This window comes from Periplaneta americana, chromosome 11, assembly GCF_040183065.1.
Source record: "Periplaneta americana isolate PAMFEO1 chromosome 11, P.americana_PAMFEO1_priV1, whole genome shotgun sequence".
NCBI lineage: Eukaryota > Metazoa > Arthropoda > Insecta > Blattodea > Blattidae > Periplaneta > Periplaneta americana.
The window spans coordinates 71,748,386-71,764,914 of NC_091127.1; the positions used below are offsets into that span (position 1 = coordinate 71,748,386).

At 34.5% G+C, this 16,529-nt stretch overlaps 1 protein-coding gene across 1 annotated transcript in view; it reads left to right on the forward strand.

The window, feature by feature from the left end:
* Positions 1-474: 474 nt before the first annotated feature.
* LOC138709089 (uncharacterized) overlaps positions 475-16,529 on the forward strand; it is a 261,416-nt gene continuing 245,361 nt past the window's right edge. Inside the window, exon 1 of the mRNA XM_069839601.1 lies at positions 475-531. Within this exon, the coding sequence (XP_069695702.1) occupies positions 515-531 (17 nt within the window). The 5' untranslated portion in view covers positions 475-514. The remainder of the gene's footprint in view (positions 532-16,529) is intronic.

Genomic DNA, 16,529 nt, shown 5'->3' on the forward strand with positions numbered 1-16,529 from the left:
GAAAATCTCAGTTAAGCTTTGAGCGCTAAGCATTTCAAACTTTCAATCGCTTCTCCTGCAAAATGTATTCCAAATGACATCCATCATTCTTGCAGTGGACTCTTCAAGTACTGTTTAGTGACCCTGTTCATTGAAGTTAGTTGTGACTGTTATCGCCATTGGTATTAATATCTGCCTGTTTTCTGAACGTGGTTTGCAATGAAATCATTTCAATAATGTGTCTTTTTCTTAATTCCAGCGTCTAAAAATAAAAAAAATTGTGAAAAGTTTTGCAATTAACTAATTAACTTGTTTATCATTTAACTTCAAACTGAGCGATAAAGTACATGTATAACTTGCCTTCACTACGTAGATTGCTCTTTATTCGTGTGCCTTATGTGATAAATTAAAAGGAAGCAAAACCATGAAGCAGCGCCTGCTGTCTTGTTTAGAACGTCTATCACAGACATTTTCTCTCTTTCTCTCCGCAGTTCTGTGTGGCGTAGGAGTAGACGTCACCTTCCATCACCACGCGATGGGCGTCTATGTCATGTAAGTCACTTCAATGTTCATTTCTCCTCTTTTCAGTGTACTTGAATTACTTGTGTGGAAGTTACAGGAATCTCTGTGTCTCCAGAATAAGTTTCTTTCTTACTGGTTAACGAACTTATATTGTGTTTTCTTGAATGGTAATTGAACATGTTAACGCTATGTAGAGTAGTGGAAAAAAAAACCGGACCGACCCTTGTAGCTGATTTCAGAGACTTGTTCACTCCAGAGCACGATAGACTGGTAACTAAGACTTTCGTAGTTCGAATCCTGCCTGGGAAGAAAAAGTTTTTTTTGTTCCTTATTCAAATGTATTCCCAATACTTTTCGATTGCAGCGGTAGTTTACGACTTAATTAACTTATTATTCCCAGAACATGAATTTTACTAGCAATCGAAAAGTATTGGGAATAAATTTGAATAAGGAACACAAAAAAGTTTCCTTCACAGGCAGGTTTCGAACCACGAAAGTCTTAGTTACCAGTCTATCGTGCTCTGGAGTGAACAAGGCTCTGAAATCAGCTACAAGGGTCGGTCCGGTTTTTTGCCACTCCTGTACACAAAATAAAGAAGAGATTATTTCGGTTCCTCATGTACATATTTGCACCGATGATGGTTGAGTTGAATTCCAGACATCAAGTAGATAGCTCAGCATTCTCTGAAATCTGACACCAGCAAAGCATTCGTAATGTGAATATTTGTTGTGCAGTGGCTGGGTCCTTAACTTGCTGTTATGAATCTTAACTCTGCGAGCGTGTCTCATATATGCATGTCGCTACACTCTGTTTTTATACAAAGGAAACTTTCTGCCGTTGAGTTTAAACGTTAGAGTTATCTTGCCAATCAATAAATAGAGGGGTTGGCGGTGTAATGTTCACTACCTTATATCTATTTGACAGGATGATCCTACAATACGTTAACGTTCTTTGTTATCCTTCTTCACTCTAGTCCTACATGTAACTTAGTTAAGTTCAGTTTTTAATGACGTTATTTACAGTTGAATCGGGGATTCCAAAAACACCACATGTCATGAAAACTAATTTTTTCAGTAGACACAAAAACTGTATTACTGGTGGTAGACCACATCATTGGTTATAGTACTGGCTTCTTCAGACAGAAGCCTAATAGATGTGTCGGTTTATACCAAATTTATTGGAATCTAATAAATTGTCAATGAAATAAGTCAATATATATCAGCTTGACATGTGCTGTTTCTGCAAGGAATCAAAATTGTAGTATAATAATTTCAGTTCAACTATAGTATATTTGTCAAATTAGGGATATAATATATGCATAGGCCTAGTGTGTACTTAATATACTTAATACATAGGTTGATCATATAAAGCAACTTATTTTTCCACAATAGGCCACTGAAGAATATTATTGTAAAATTCTTGATATTCACGTGGTATGTAACGCATTAGTTTACGTATATCGTCAAGTTTCTCTCTTTGAATTGTCAGAATTTTGTCTGGATATGCCAAGGAAGAAGATATAGTACAATTACTTAGTCCTGACAGTACCCGATGATGTGCGCCTGGGTCAGGCGAGTCCATTTAGTTTCACCAAGGGGTGTTTGGGTTAGTCTCTCGCTTGCCGTCGGAGCGATCGGATGTCATGCATGCGGTAGAGCGGTTTGTTTCTAGTACAATTAAGCTGTACTGTATTCCTTTACCGACCGCTCACCCTTATATCTACTCCGGAACTCTCCACACTACTCCTATTACTTCCCCTCTTTCGCGTCGCTGAGCTGTCAGGATTAAATAATAGGTCTGTAAATATGTTATTCTCCTTTGTACTTACAAGCAAACATTCTCATTTGGGCAGATAAATTTTTTTTTTCCATCATTTTAATAATGTCAAAAGAAGTGCTTACACAAATTTTGGCCACTCGAGCGCAATTACGAAGGCCGTAAAAATAAGTTTCTCTTAGGCCGTTTACAGAAAGAAAACAAAATTTCATTGGAACAGATATTGTTGAGTTATTTTTCAACGTATTCACCATCAGAATTGATACATTCGTCACTCAGTGGGATCAATTTTTGATCCTTGTGTCGTAGATGTATGTCGTCTGGAATCGGAACCAATGTGTCGGCACATGTCTTTGACATGAGTTGTTTCTGCGCGCTTCCAGGATTTCACAGTTCTCCAAATGTGAGACGGCCGTACTGACATATGTGGTTTCTGCATGGAATGATAGCCCTATATCAACAATCCATGGAACTCGAATAAACTCATTTCGTCAAAAATAGTGACATGTGCTGTTTCTGCAATCCCTGATTCAACTAGTTTTCATTCAGAAAGATGGATATTGCGATTGGTGTACATAGCAATTACTTCCTATTTAGTAAGTGATAGAAGACATTACATACACTCTGATACCAAAAATGTCGTGTCTATATGTATTTCCAGAGAGAATATGATAATGCAAGGAATGGAACACAATTTCCGTCCGTCATGTTTCTGAGAGAACACTTAAAGTGATGGATATCTAAAATTGTGGTAGAGTTATGTGAAAGAAAATGAATCAGGAGAAAAGCTTAAAAGCCCTTCCAAAAAGGTATTGACAACTATCCTATTATAAAATTGTACACATTTAATAAGGAAACTTGACGAACAGTATTTACTTTATATTAAGAAGGCTTTATACCCAGTTTAGATGGTATTTTGCTGGAAGCTCGCAAAATATGAAACATTACAATTTAAAAGTTCACGCTCCTCAGTGCGGATAGTACTAAAAGGTATTATATTCCAGTACAAGAGAAACGAGAACAATAAGAAATATTTAATAGAACATTAATTTATAGAATTTATATAATTTATAGAAATATTTAATAGAACGTGTCGATAAATAATTTCTTAGCATCGCCATAGATATACTTGATTGTACTTGTCACTATCTCATTCATAATGCCATTCATAAAATATTTTGATATGATACCTCTTGCACAAAAGGGGAGATCTACTGTATAACTTAAACTTCACTAATATATTTCAGTATTATTTCTTTTATCCTGGGAATAATGAACAGTTTGACTCGTAGACATTTTGCTTTTCAGCATTACCTTCCCATGATTCTATGAAAAGATTCGAAGAGAACGTCAGGATGTAGACCTTCGGCTCCCCCCCGCCTACCAATAATGCATAACACAATGTCAATACGGCGGTTGCTGTCGTCTGCGATACGACGAACTTTTTTTATTGATTTTCGAGTTTCGTTATTTTTTTTCTGGTTATTATATGCTTATTTAAGATCTGTTAATTCTCGCTAAGTGGTTTTATATTTTATTTTATCAGTCTTAATATTTATTTTGTTATTAATATTTTGTTTTATTAATAATTAATTAATTAATTTGTATTACTATCTTTATATTATCTCCGTCACGGTTATTATTGTTATTATTATTATTATTATTATTATTATTATTATTATTATTATTATTATTATTGTTACTGATTTTCTATCATCAACATTATTATTGATATCTGTAAAATTTATGTAGACTCTACTGACTGTACCCGAGCACGAGCATATGCTCATTTCCGGTATCTATTCATATGTACCATTTCAATTGTAAATTGTGAATAAATTTGAATTAGAATTTTGAATTTGACATTGTTGCCTGTCGCAACGAATTTTTATGAATAGCGAGAAAAATAAGGTGCTATAATATTTTTATTGCAGTTCGGTATTTTTAATTCATAATTTTCTTTAGGAGAAGAATTTGTTTTTGTTGACTCAGTTCTGAATCATCATATACAATAGCCCTGCATTGAAGTGGAGTTGGTCAAATCGTTAGAAATTTCAGCAGAGATCTTTTCTCTAAATTCAAAACAGAGTATAATACCGAAAAACATATATCACTTAGCTCCTAAGAGATGTCCAGAATTCACCACAGGCTGTGTGTGTACATTACACTCGTAATGAATGAATGAATGAATGAATGAATGTTGGTGATGATGATCCAGAATTGCGGACCTGAGATAAAAACAGGTCTTGTCATCAATTTTGGAGTATCCGAGTTAAGAGTGCTCCCATATTATATACCCTTCATCGTTTAAAATTAAAAGTTATTCATTTGTTTTATTTTTCCATTTAAGAGGTAACATTAATACTCGCGAACACGTCGTTACTTAGAGCACTTTAGCGTGAAACAAGTATTATATAATATACGTCAAACAAACATAAAGCTGACAGACTGACAAGCACAAATCATGGGGACCTGAGTTCATAGGCTACTGAACATCATTTCTGTGTTACCAACTGCCGCAGATAAGAACGCACTGGTGATGTGACTGTGGCGAGAAAATTACCGCTACTGAATAATAGCCAGATTAGAGAGATTAGCACAATCAGCTTTAGTGGTACAGCACTCCACAAATTTAATGCCACCAAATCTGATTGCATGGGATTTAACAAAAGGGCGTCAATTTGTTAGCGTCTCGTTCCATTACTCGCTGAGGAGCTCCAGTGACATCAATAACAGCTGATCAAGATGGATTATGACGTGCACGAAAGAGATGGCAGTTCGCTATTGTTGGCATCTTCTAGAAGTGGATTACCATGGTGCAATCCAGAATTTTCTTCAGTTTTAAGATAAATATTTTGCATTGTTATGGGTGCGAAGAATTTCCATGATTTCGTTCCTACCAAAATTAAGAATTGCTTTCATTTCATCAACATTCTCAATCTACGATATTCGGTATATCCGTGGCCCAATTTGAAACTGACTTTCTGTTCCTCTATAGCAGTGCTTTCCAAGCTTTTTTAATATGGCGGCAGCCTAGCCAACTCTAAAATTTTAGTGCGTCACCTTATCCCTCAAATGAAAGTATTCCACACATTAATAGACTGCTTGTACACCCTTCATAAAAATGAATAAAATTAATACAGATATTTTCAATATTGTTAACAACTCTATACATAGTGTTCCGCCTATACAGGGTATTTCAAAAATACGGGGCATAATTTCAGGTATGTATTTCACACATGTAGACAATCAAAATAGTTCATTACAACATGTGTCCGGAAATGCTTCACTTCCGAGTTATGGCCTTCACAACATTGAAATTCACCGGAACGTTTTTCTTTCCGCAGGTCGTTGTCATTACTGAAGATGTTCAAAATGTCCACCTCCTGCTTGAATACAGACCTCACATCGATGTCTCATTGACCTGCGAACACGATCCCAAACTCCACGAGTATTGCGTATGTCCTCAGAACATGCCACAATTCGATTCCGAAGGGATTCCAAATCAGGCACCGGAGACGAATAAACCAATGATTTTAAATGGCCCCACGAGTAGAAATCGAGAGGGTTCAGATCAGGTGAGCGTGGAGGCCAAGCAATTGGGCCACCTCTACCTATCCATCGATCAGGAAACCTTCGCTCCAAGTACCGGCGAGCTGTACGACTGAAGTGTGCAGGAGCGCCATCATGCAAGAAGTGAATGTGTTGACGATTGATCAGTGGAGTGTCTTCTAAAATATGAGGTATGGTGTTTTCCAGGAAGTTTGTGTACGCCTGCCCCGTAAGTCTGTTTACAAGTACATGAGGTCCAACTAATCGATCACCAATGATACCGGCCCACATGTTGAGGGAGAACCGCACCTGGTGATGAAATGGAATAGTTGCACGTTGGTTTTCATACGCCCATACATGCTGATTGTGGAAATTTGTTATGCCATCTCGTGTGAACTGTGCTCCATCTGTAAATAATACTAAGGCAGGAAATACACCACACTGCTGCAAGAACCACTGACAGAACCTAACTCGTGCAGGGTAATCTGCTGGTGACAGGGCCTGTACACGTTGCAAATGATAAGGATACAATTGATAAGTTACTCTTTCAACAGTCTCCAGACAGTCGTATGAGGAACATTGACTTGCAACGCTACCCTTCGTGTGCTTATAGGAGGCGTCATGTTCACAGCCTCCAGAATCTCCCCCTGTACTGTACTTCTGGAGTTGTAGATCTTGGTCGTCCTCTTCCCAAACCAGGAGAGTTAAATTTTCCATACTCGCACAGACGGTAATGGAGACGTACAAATGTCTACCGATCTGGACATTGTCGCTGTGGGTACCTCTCCTGGTACAAACGACGAGCCAGCGCAGCATTGCCGTCCGCCTTACCGTACATGAAGTGTATCTCTGCCAGCTCTTGATTTGAATACATGTCGCACAGTCTAACGCCTACACAACAATGAATGTAATCTTCGCCTCGGAATGAACTGTCAGAGTGCCCTCTTAATGTCTTCTTTGACGGCAACGACCTGCGGAAAAAAACACGTTCCGGTGAATTTCAATGTTGTGAAGGCCATAACTTGGACATAAAGCATTTCCGGACATATGTTGTAATGAACTATTTTGATTGTCTACTTGAAATTATGCCCCGTATTTTTTAAACACCCTGTATACTGCGACAATGTAGAAACGTTTTACAAAATATTATTGATATAGCAGTAGATTAATAACAATATTAGTACAGAGATAACGTCACAGAAAATATAAAAAAACGAATAATCACGCTGCACAACTGTTACAGACGCAAGTATTGATACACTAATTATTATTATTATTATTATTATTATTATTATTATTATTATTATTATTATTATTATTATTATATTATTATTATTATTATTATTATTATTATTATTATTATTATTATTATTATTATTATTGTCACTAAAAACTTGATACGGTTCTTGCATCATCGTAATTGTGTTCTCCGTTTATAATAATTACATTTACATCCAATAATATCTATCAGATGTGCCAAAAACAAAATCACTCCTGAGTGGAAAAAAAAAAAAAAAAAATTACCTACAACATTTATATTACATTTTAAAGCAAGTTTTGTAGTTGTACTATGGAGAGGTTAGTTAAACACTGCAAAGTTTTGAAATGATAAACATCTAAGATATTACTACACAGTTCATCACTGTAACAAGAACGAATGTCTGACGCTCGGCTTATACCGTTCGAGGATTTATCGCTCGTGACAATTTTACCCATCATGCATGTGCGCTACCTATCGGATTATGCTATGAACTACCTGGCGCTCAAGCGAAAACGTCCGATGCAGACCTCTGGTATAGACCTATCATATTATATATATATATATATATATATATATATATATATATATATATATATAATAGGCCTAATTATTAATTAGCAATAATAACTGTATATAGAAGTTTTTCATACTATTTTATTTATAACTTCATTTTTCTGTTTTGGTACGTTCCACACTGTTCCATTAAACGTTTTTCATAAACGCAGAAAATAAAGCCTTATTTTTACCGTGTGAGCAAAACATATGTGTATTTTATCTGTTGTCTTCCATACAAGATAAGACATGTCGATGAGATTACCTTGTACTGTGCTTCTATTTATTACGAGCGTATCACGACCGATCGTATCTCACTCGAGGGTGCGACACTTGACCGAGTTCAAGCGAGCGATTTAACTCCAATGAAGCTCTCTGGTTAACATATTATATGAGGCGAAAAAAAAAAACATTTACATAGAGTTCTGTGATGAGAAATAGATTCACACTTATTTTCACCCTTAGTTTTAGTTTTTCAGTGGCTCACAACATGTGCACGGCGAATCTTACAAATGTATTTTATGTTTGGACGAATATGGGATAAATTCACTCGCATTTCTTCATTCAGCATTTTTAAACTGTCACATTTCGCTGTTTTGATATTGGTCATCACAGAAAATCATACTTCACAATAATATGTGGTTGAAAACTGTAACAAAACTACAAGAGACCATTTAGCAGGGTGCGAAAAATCTTCAAGTGAAATCCAGATCTCTTTGGTGTTTCAACTTCAAGTTCCTATCATTTTTCCGCCAATTTTTTTTTCTGCTAAGGAAAGTCCACTAACTTCAGATGACAAAAATGGATTTCTTATCCAGTCATAAAGTTTTTTGTTCAGATCTGGAAAGTAACTTTCGAGTTTATCTATGAGTAATGTCAGATAGTTGTAAATTAATCTTTTATTTCGTTCTTCGAAGCACAGTGAGATGTATTTGGGAATATTTCAAAGCTGCCCTCTTTCACTTTCCGAGACCAAATTGCTGCCTTGTCTCCTAATGCAGATATTTTGTCTGTTGCATTTAAAATATTCTCATCCTTACCTTGCAGACTAGAATTATACTTGTATACTACAACTATACGCACATCTATCCATGTGTCAAGGATACGTATCTACATGGCAGCTAGGTGAACCAAAGGGTGACCAGCGAATTTCTTACTTCATTTCAGTTATCATGAGTTAATATAACAAACAGTTCGCAACACCCCATAAACCAGACATGCCAAAACCCTGCACATTGTGCAGTCGCGCACATTGTGCAGCAGTCTCTGTGCGATGTGCACTTTCTATTCCCCTACCCGGAGGGAGTGAATCGCCTTGGAGAGATACACGACAGGGCTATACAGACCTGCAACAGCATATCCGCTTTTGTTTCAGTAACGCTGTTTCAGTATGGGTACTGATTTGGCTGTCTGTGAATGAGTTATGATAAATAAAGTGAGGAGTTCACAGATAACGAAGAAGAGAAATTACGAATCATATAATATAATTGTTATAATGTTTTCCTCGGCCAACAATAATTATTTTAAAATGAAAGGCTTTCATCAGCCCATGTCGAGGTAATAGTGTTGTGACACTTTAGATCAGATTAATGAAGTTAATCAGTACTCTCACGGCAAATCGAACTTGACATTGGCGTTGTTTTGGAGTCTGTACTAACACAGCCATCAAAGATTAGACGGCTTAAGACTTTCATTTCATAATCTGGTAAGTGATGAGAATATAGTGAGGAATATATGTAAGGCTCTTGAGGTTGTAAGGAGCGAAGAAAGCAACTATTTGCAAGGCGGAAAAATTTTCTGGAGAAATATATGACAAATTTTCCATCTCACGTCACTATATTATGCTAATATACTTACTAGTACATTAATAAATCTTTATACCTGACATAAATAGAATATCGTCGCTTCACAGCTTGTGAAGTACACTTTTAATTTCTTTCAGTACCGCTCCCAACTTGTCAATACTTGCTCTCAACGTTTTACAAATAAACTATATGTGAATTTAAATACTAAGCTTAATTTATATTATTTATTAATATTAAGGTTAATGTATATTGACATACAGCAAGGAAATTATTTCACAATGTCCTACTGCATGTAATTAATTGGGAGTATATTTTCTTCAACATTTGTGTACCAATGGTCCCAATGAATAATAATGCTTGACGAACAATGAAAGAGCAGGGTCTATTACTTTAAAATAATTAGTACCTACTACGTAAAATGAAATAATTGTTCGTTTTTTGTTTCGAAATTACTGCAATATTATTTTTCTTCGAATACTATATAAGATCATATTAATAAATTATGCTTTACAAACTACTACTTTGTAAAGTATAACTGAGTAAGCCTAAAGTTTCTTGTATTACAATTGCTAAATATAGACACTGATAATAACTGTGTTTTTTTACTTCTGCTAAGTGTGTTTATAATGTCCAAATGCCTATTTAATCCAACCCTAGAAGCGCAGAATAGATTATTGTACACCCCTCCAGCTAAGAACAGGGAAGAGTAACCATTGAATGATGCAGTCTGCACAGACCGGCGATCCTCGCACATAACTGTACATTTAGAGTCTGATTTCTAGTATGCCTGCCATAAACCTTCAGGCGACACCCAGTTTGGAAAACTCTGCTCTATAGAGTTAACTACGATCATCAAATCGTGTAGCAAGTTGACTATTTTGAATGCACTGGATGAAAGCAAAGAGTGGTTTTCTCAGTCCAAGGAGGACTGAGTCCGAACTGTTGGCATTACGTCCACATGTCTCAGCAGAAGTGAATGTTCATCCATTGAATACACGAGTAACTTGTGGTCAGGATGATAACATCTCCAGTTCAAAAATCAATTTTTCAAAATAATTTTAAAAAATGCAGCAGCTACCCTCAAGTTTATTTTGATGACAATTATTTCAATATCTAGTTTTAAAGTTATGAGTTTTAATGCAAGAGACTGCACATGGTAGCTACTACTTTGCATATTTTATCCTTAACGCTCTTTTATCACTAACTATATTTTGAAAACCCATAGAAATAATTCTGAAACTATTGAACAGAATTTAATGAAATTATTTGTGCATGTATACGTAGGATATACATTTGTTCAAAATAACCAGATTCAATCCCCTCTGTTATATAGATTGTCTACAAAATTAGGAGTAATTTTGAAGCAAAATACCTTGAAAATTGTTATATAAATTTAGATTTTAATTACAAATACTACTTTTTCACCTAGAAAAGACACCATTAACTCAACGGCTAGAGCGTAGCTTTCGACGCTAGTATTCCGGGTTCGAAGTCCCAGCCAGCGCGTCTAACTGGAATTTGTCGTGGCGGTAGATTTTAGCGGAGTACTTCTGTTTCCCCTATGGGCATTGCACCATTGCACATCATCTTACGGTGTTTCGTAGTTCGCCTTCTATGGTGCAGTATCCATTATAATGTAACATTGGTTGCCTCCGACGTGCAGTGTATATACAATCTCTGCCATAATTTTTAATATCCAAAATGGAAAACATACAGCCTACTATGTTCATACTTTTTAATATCCAAAGGAAAATGAAACGTATCTAAGACAGAGACCACAATGATGACAATACCTTCTATGTAATTGTAGGTGTAATGTATTCTAAGATGGACGAAAGGTTATGGACATAAAGAGTGTGGACAATATGTATGGATGGTCGTAAATTGTATGGAACAATCAGTTGCGGACGAAAGCCAATGGACGAAACAAATTGTGGACAAAAGGTAGTAGGTGAAAGGTTTGCAACCATTCATTTAGCATGTCTGATCTGAAGATGACTCAGTGAAGTCGGAAACTTACATATCTTACTTAAAAATGAGTACAAATAACTTTTAGTTATTTTGCTCCTATACAGATAAGCATAAACGGACCCATGTATTTTAACTTAAAAATGATTCCGTCAATAAAGCCGTACTACTCAAAATTGTGGAAAAAATTGTACAAAACTACAATACTCATCCTATATAAATTGGTTATTTAATAAATTGACATATATTTAATCGACACATACTTTTCAAAACCTTTTTCTTTTTGATATTACTGCAAATTTTTCGAATTTAATGCTACTCCCGAAAGTAATTTCATTTCAAATTTCCATTAAACATAAACATCTTCATTTATTCCCAACACCATTACCACCATCCAAACAGAATACCCAGGAAAGAAAAGATAGACGAAGTAATTTGAAAGCAAAAAGTCCAAACTTGAACCGGAATTTCGATCCCGCCACAGCAGTAACCGTATTACTAGGAGGTCAAGATGTTACAGTCTGCGTTAACGGCACAGCGGAGGTATTGAAGTAAAGCCTCTCTGTCGATATCCTGCAGGCGGGCCCTGTATTTAATTATATAGGCTACAGATAAGATGGAGGGATTCGGCAGTCTTTATTACTGTCACTCCAGACTGGATTTGCATCTTGCGCGGAGAAGGCGATGTGATAGGATTTGCTGCTCTGCCTAGTTATAGCGGAATTGGGAACTAGCAGTGCTGCCAGGTTGGAAGACATTTCAGTTCAGAAGGGATCGAAGTATTCCAATTAAACTTGCAATAAACTTCTTAGATTTAGGTGAAAGAGATATATCAGTTATAAAAAAAAATTGAATTTATGCAATGAATAAATTAGTGCAAAGAAAATGTTTGAAATGTTACAACTAATATCACTGCAATTCTGATACTGCTGCTATTATTATTATTATTATTATTATTATTATTATTATTATTATTACTACTACTACTACTACTACTACTACTATTACTATCATTACGCTATTGCCATTTATTGATATCGCTGCTACCATTACCACTACAACCGTCACTGATGCTTTTCCAAATCTACTCTTACTGTTTCGCTATTGAATCAGCTGCTATTACTAGGCCTACTACAGTACTATTATTCTGCTAGTCTCACGTTTAACGCTACGACAAATATAATTGTGACGACACTTTTATTATTACTATTAATTTCATTAGTACTGCTTCTACAATTAACTTCATTTCAATTTTTAAAATTACAACTGATAGTAGTACACAATTTGTCACTCATTTATATTTCCAACTCTATAGTTTGCTACTACTATTACGACTGGTACATACCGAATTACTGGTACTGCTATAGTTTCTAACAGTATTACTATAAATTATTAGTACTGCTACTGTTATAAGTGTAATGACTACTTTTATACTGCTAATGTTAACAGTATTACTATAAATTATTACTACTGCTACTGTTATAAGTGTAATGACTACTGTTCTACTGCTAATGTTAACAGTATTACTATAAATTATTACTACTGCTACTGTTATAAGTGTAATGACTACTGTTCTACTGCTAATGTTAACAGTATTACTATAAATTATTACTACTGCTACTGTTATAAGAGTAATGACTACTGTTCTACTGCTAATGTTAACAGTATTACTATAAATTATTACTACTGCTACTGTTATAAGAGTAATGACTACTGTTCTACTGCTAATGTTAACTGTATTCCTATAAATTATTACTACTGCTACTGTTATAAGTGTAATGACTACTGTTCTACTGCTAATGTTAACAGTATTACTATAAATTATTACTACTGCTACTGTTATAAGAGTAATGACTACTGTTCTACTGCTAATGTTAACAGTATTACTATAAATTATTACAACTGCTACTGTTATAAGAGTAATGACTACTGTTCTACTGCTAATGTTAACAGTATTACTATAAATTATTACTACTGCTACTGTTATAAGAGTAATGATTACTGTTGTACTGCTAATGTTAACAGTATTACTATAAATTATTACTACTGCTACTGTTATAAGCAGGGAACGGATTTATATGGACTAAAAATATATGAAATATGTAAATATATATGTAGTTATTTTTACCAAAATATGGAATTAAATATGGATTTTTACCAAAATATGGAATTAAATATGGACTTAAAATTATAAAAAAATGACTATGTACGTTAAATATTGGTACATTTTAATCAAACTAAACAAAAAATATAATGGACGTACCTTATCTTCCAATGTAGTTTCAACAAAACACAATTTTTATTGTCTGTTACCATAATAATAGGTTACAAACATTTCTTTCAAGTGCTGAAAAGTGAATCTTCTTCTATTGTCTCTGAGGATAGATTTATACTGACTAAAAGAGCGTTCGACGTCACAAGAAGTAACTGGTACATAATTCAATTTCACAATGTCTGCTGGGGATAAGTCCAAGTTAATCTTCACTGTTGATTCACCACTCATCACAGCAACAACCTTTTGTAGTTCTTCATATCCAGGGTTTTTTGAAAGTACAGTGTCCACCTTAGCTCTTACTGCATCTGCAACTTTACCTCTACCACGATTCAGTTGTTCCACAGTACTATTTATAATTTCAAAACTTTCAGATAGTGAAAGGTGCCTATTTTGGAGACTTTTGAGCGTTTTTATGATGCATGAAAATGTATGCTGAATGTGAGCTAAGTCATTCTTCACACTTATGTCACAGGTAACTGTTTTCGCAGTATCAATTGAGACTGCATCTTCAGAGTCCAATGCAAGGAGAACATTGTTAATAGAGTCTATATGTTCGGCATAATATTCAACTGCTTCTAGCCATGTACCCCATCTAGTTAAAATTGGCTTTGGTGGCAATGGAATTTCAGGGTACATTTCTTTCAACACGTTAACTCTACTGGGAGCTTTGAGAAATACTTTTTTCACTGATGAAATCAACAAATCTACTTTAGGGAAATTGTCTCTGACCACTTCTGCCACACGATGAAATGCATGCGCCACACAAGTAAAATGAGTCAATTTAGGATATACAACAGATAATGCTTGTCCAGCTTTGACCATATAAGGGGCAGCATCGCTAATAAAGAATAACACATTATCGTACATAATACCCTTTGGCCACAGGATACCCATAGCTTCGTTGAACAGTTTAACTATAGTTTTGTTATTGCACTTTTCTAGAACATCACAATGTAAAAGAATTCGTTCAGAATATTGTTCACTTAACAAACCGATAACTACATTACCAACAAGTCTACCTTCTTTGTCGGGAGTCTCATCAATGGAAACCCAAATTGAACTATCTTTAATTTCATCTCTTATCTTCTGTATTGTCTCATCGTAGATGGATGGAGCATACGTCTTCCTAAGTGTTGACTCATCCGGGATTGTATGTTGAGTATATTTTTCAAGGAATTCCCTGAAGACCTTATTCTTTAGTTTGTAGAGAGGAATATCAGCAGAGATGAGAGAACGGCACAGGTCGATGTTAAACTCAGATCTTACATTCGATGTTGTTGGTTGTGTTAAAAACAATTGTCTCTGCTTGGAATTTAGTTGTTTGTTGGCCTGATGTTTACTAGTTGTAATGTGTTGTTGCACCAGGAACTTTTGTGTAGATGATACTGCACACTGACACAAATTACAAAATAATATTTTATTGTCAGTTGATAAACCATCTTCTTTAAATTCTGAAATGTAACTTGTTAGTTTTGATTTTAAATTGACTGAATGACGTACTTTTGGCATATTTACCGTCTTTATAGTATGATTTACAAAACTGAACCTATGTGTACTCTGACTGGCATTTAACTGTTGAGCTGCACAACTGAAGTCTGTTAAAAATTTTAAATTAAATTAATACAGTTTTGTAACTTACTTTCCCATTGTTGATAGGACTGCTAATTTTCAAATAACTCTGATGTTAAAGGGATTACTGAACATGTGTTTAAATCTCTATTGTTGAAATGTATTTTTAAAAGTTAATGGAATTTTGTTTTGTTTTATTGTTAAACCTAATATAATATGGACTGTTTTATATGAAATATGGAAAATATATGGAAATTAACGAAAATATGTACTAAACTCTAAAATATGGAAAAATATGGAAAATAAAAGTAGGATTTTTCAACCCTACACATTGTGAAACATAAAGATAATGCAAAATATAAATTATATTAGCTTTATAAGTAAATATGTATTTACATATAAATCCTTTCCCTGGTTATAAGTGTAATGGCTACTGTTCTACTGCTAATGTTAACAGTATTACTATAAATTATTACTACTGCTACTGTTATAAGAGTAATGATTACTGTTCTACTGCTAATGTTAACAGTATTACTATAAATTATTACTACTGCTACTGTTATAAGTGTTATGTTACTACTGCTACTCTTATAAGTTTTTGGCTATTTTCTACTACTAATGTTAACAGTATTACTATAAATTATTACTACTGCTACTGTTATAAGAGTAATGACTACTGTTCTACTGCTAATGTTAACAGTATTACTATAAATTATTACTACTGCTACTGTTATAAGTGTAATGACTACTGTTCTACTGCTAATGTTAACAGTATTACTATAAATTATTACTACTGCTACTGTTATAAGAGTAATGACTACTGTTCTACTGCTAATGTTAACAGTATTACTATAAATTATTACAACTGCTACTGTTATAAGAGTAATGACTACTGTTCTACTGCTAATGTTAACAGTATTACTATAAATTATTACTACTGCTACTGTTATAAGAGTAATGACTACTGTTCTACTGCTAATGTTAACAGTATTACTATAAATTATTACTACTGCTACTGTTATAAGAGTAATGACTACTGTTCTACTGCTAATGTTAACAGTATTACTATAAATTATTACTACTGCTACTGTTATAAGAGTAATGATTACTGTTCTACTGCTAATGTTAACAGTATTACTATAAATTATTACTATTGCTACTGTTATAAGTGTAATGACTACTGTTCTACTGCTAATGTTAACAGTATTACTATAAATTATTACTACTGCTACTGTTATAAGAGTAATGATTACTGTTCTACTGCTAATG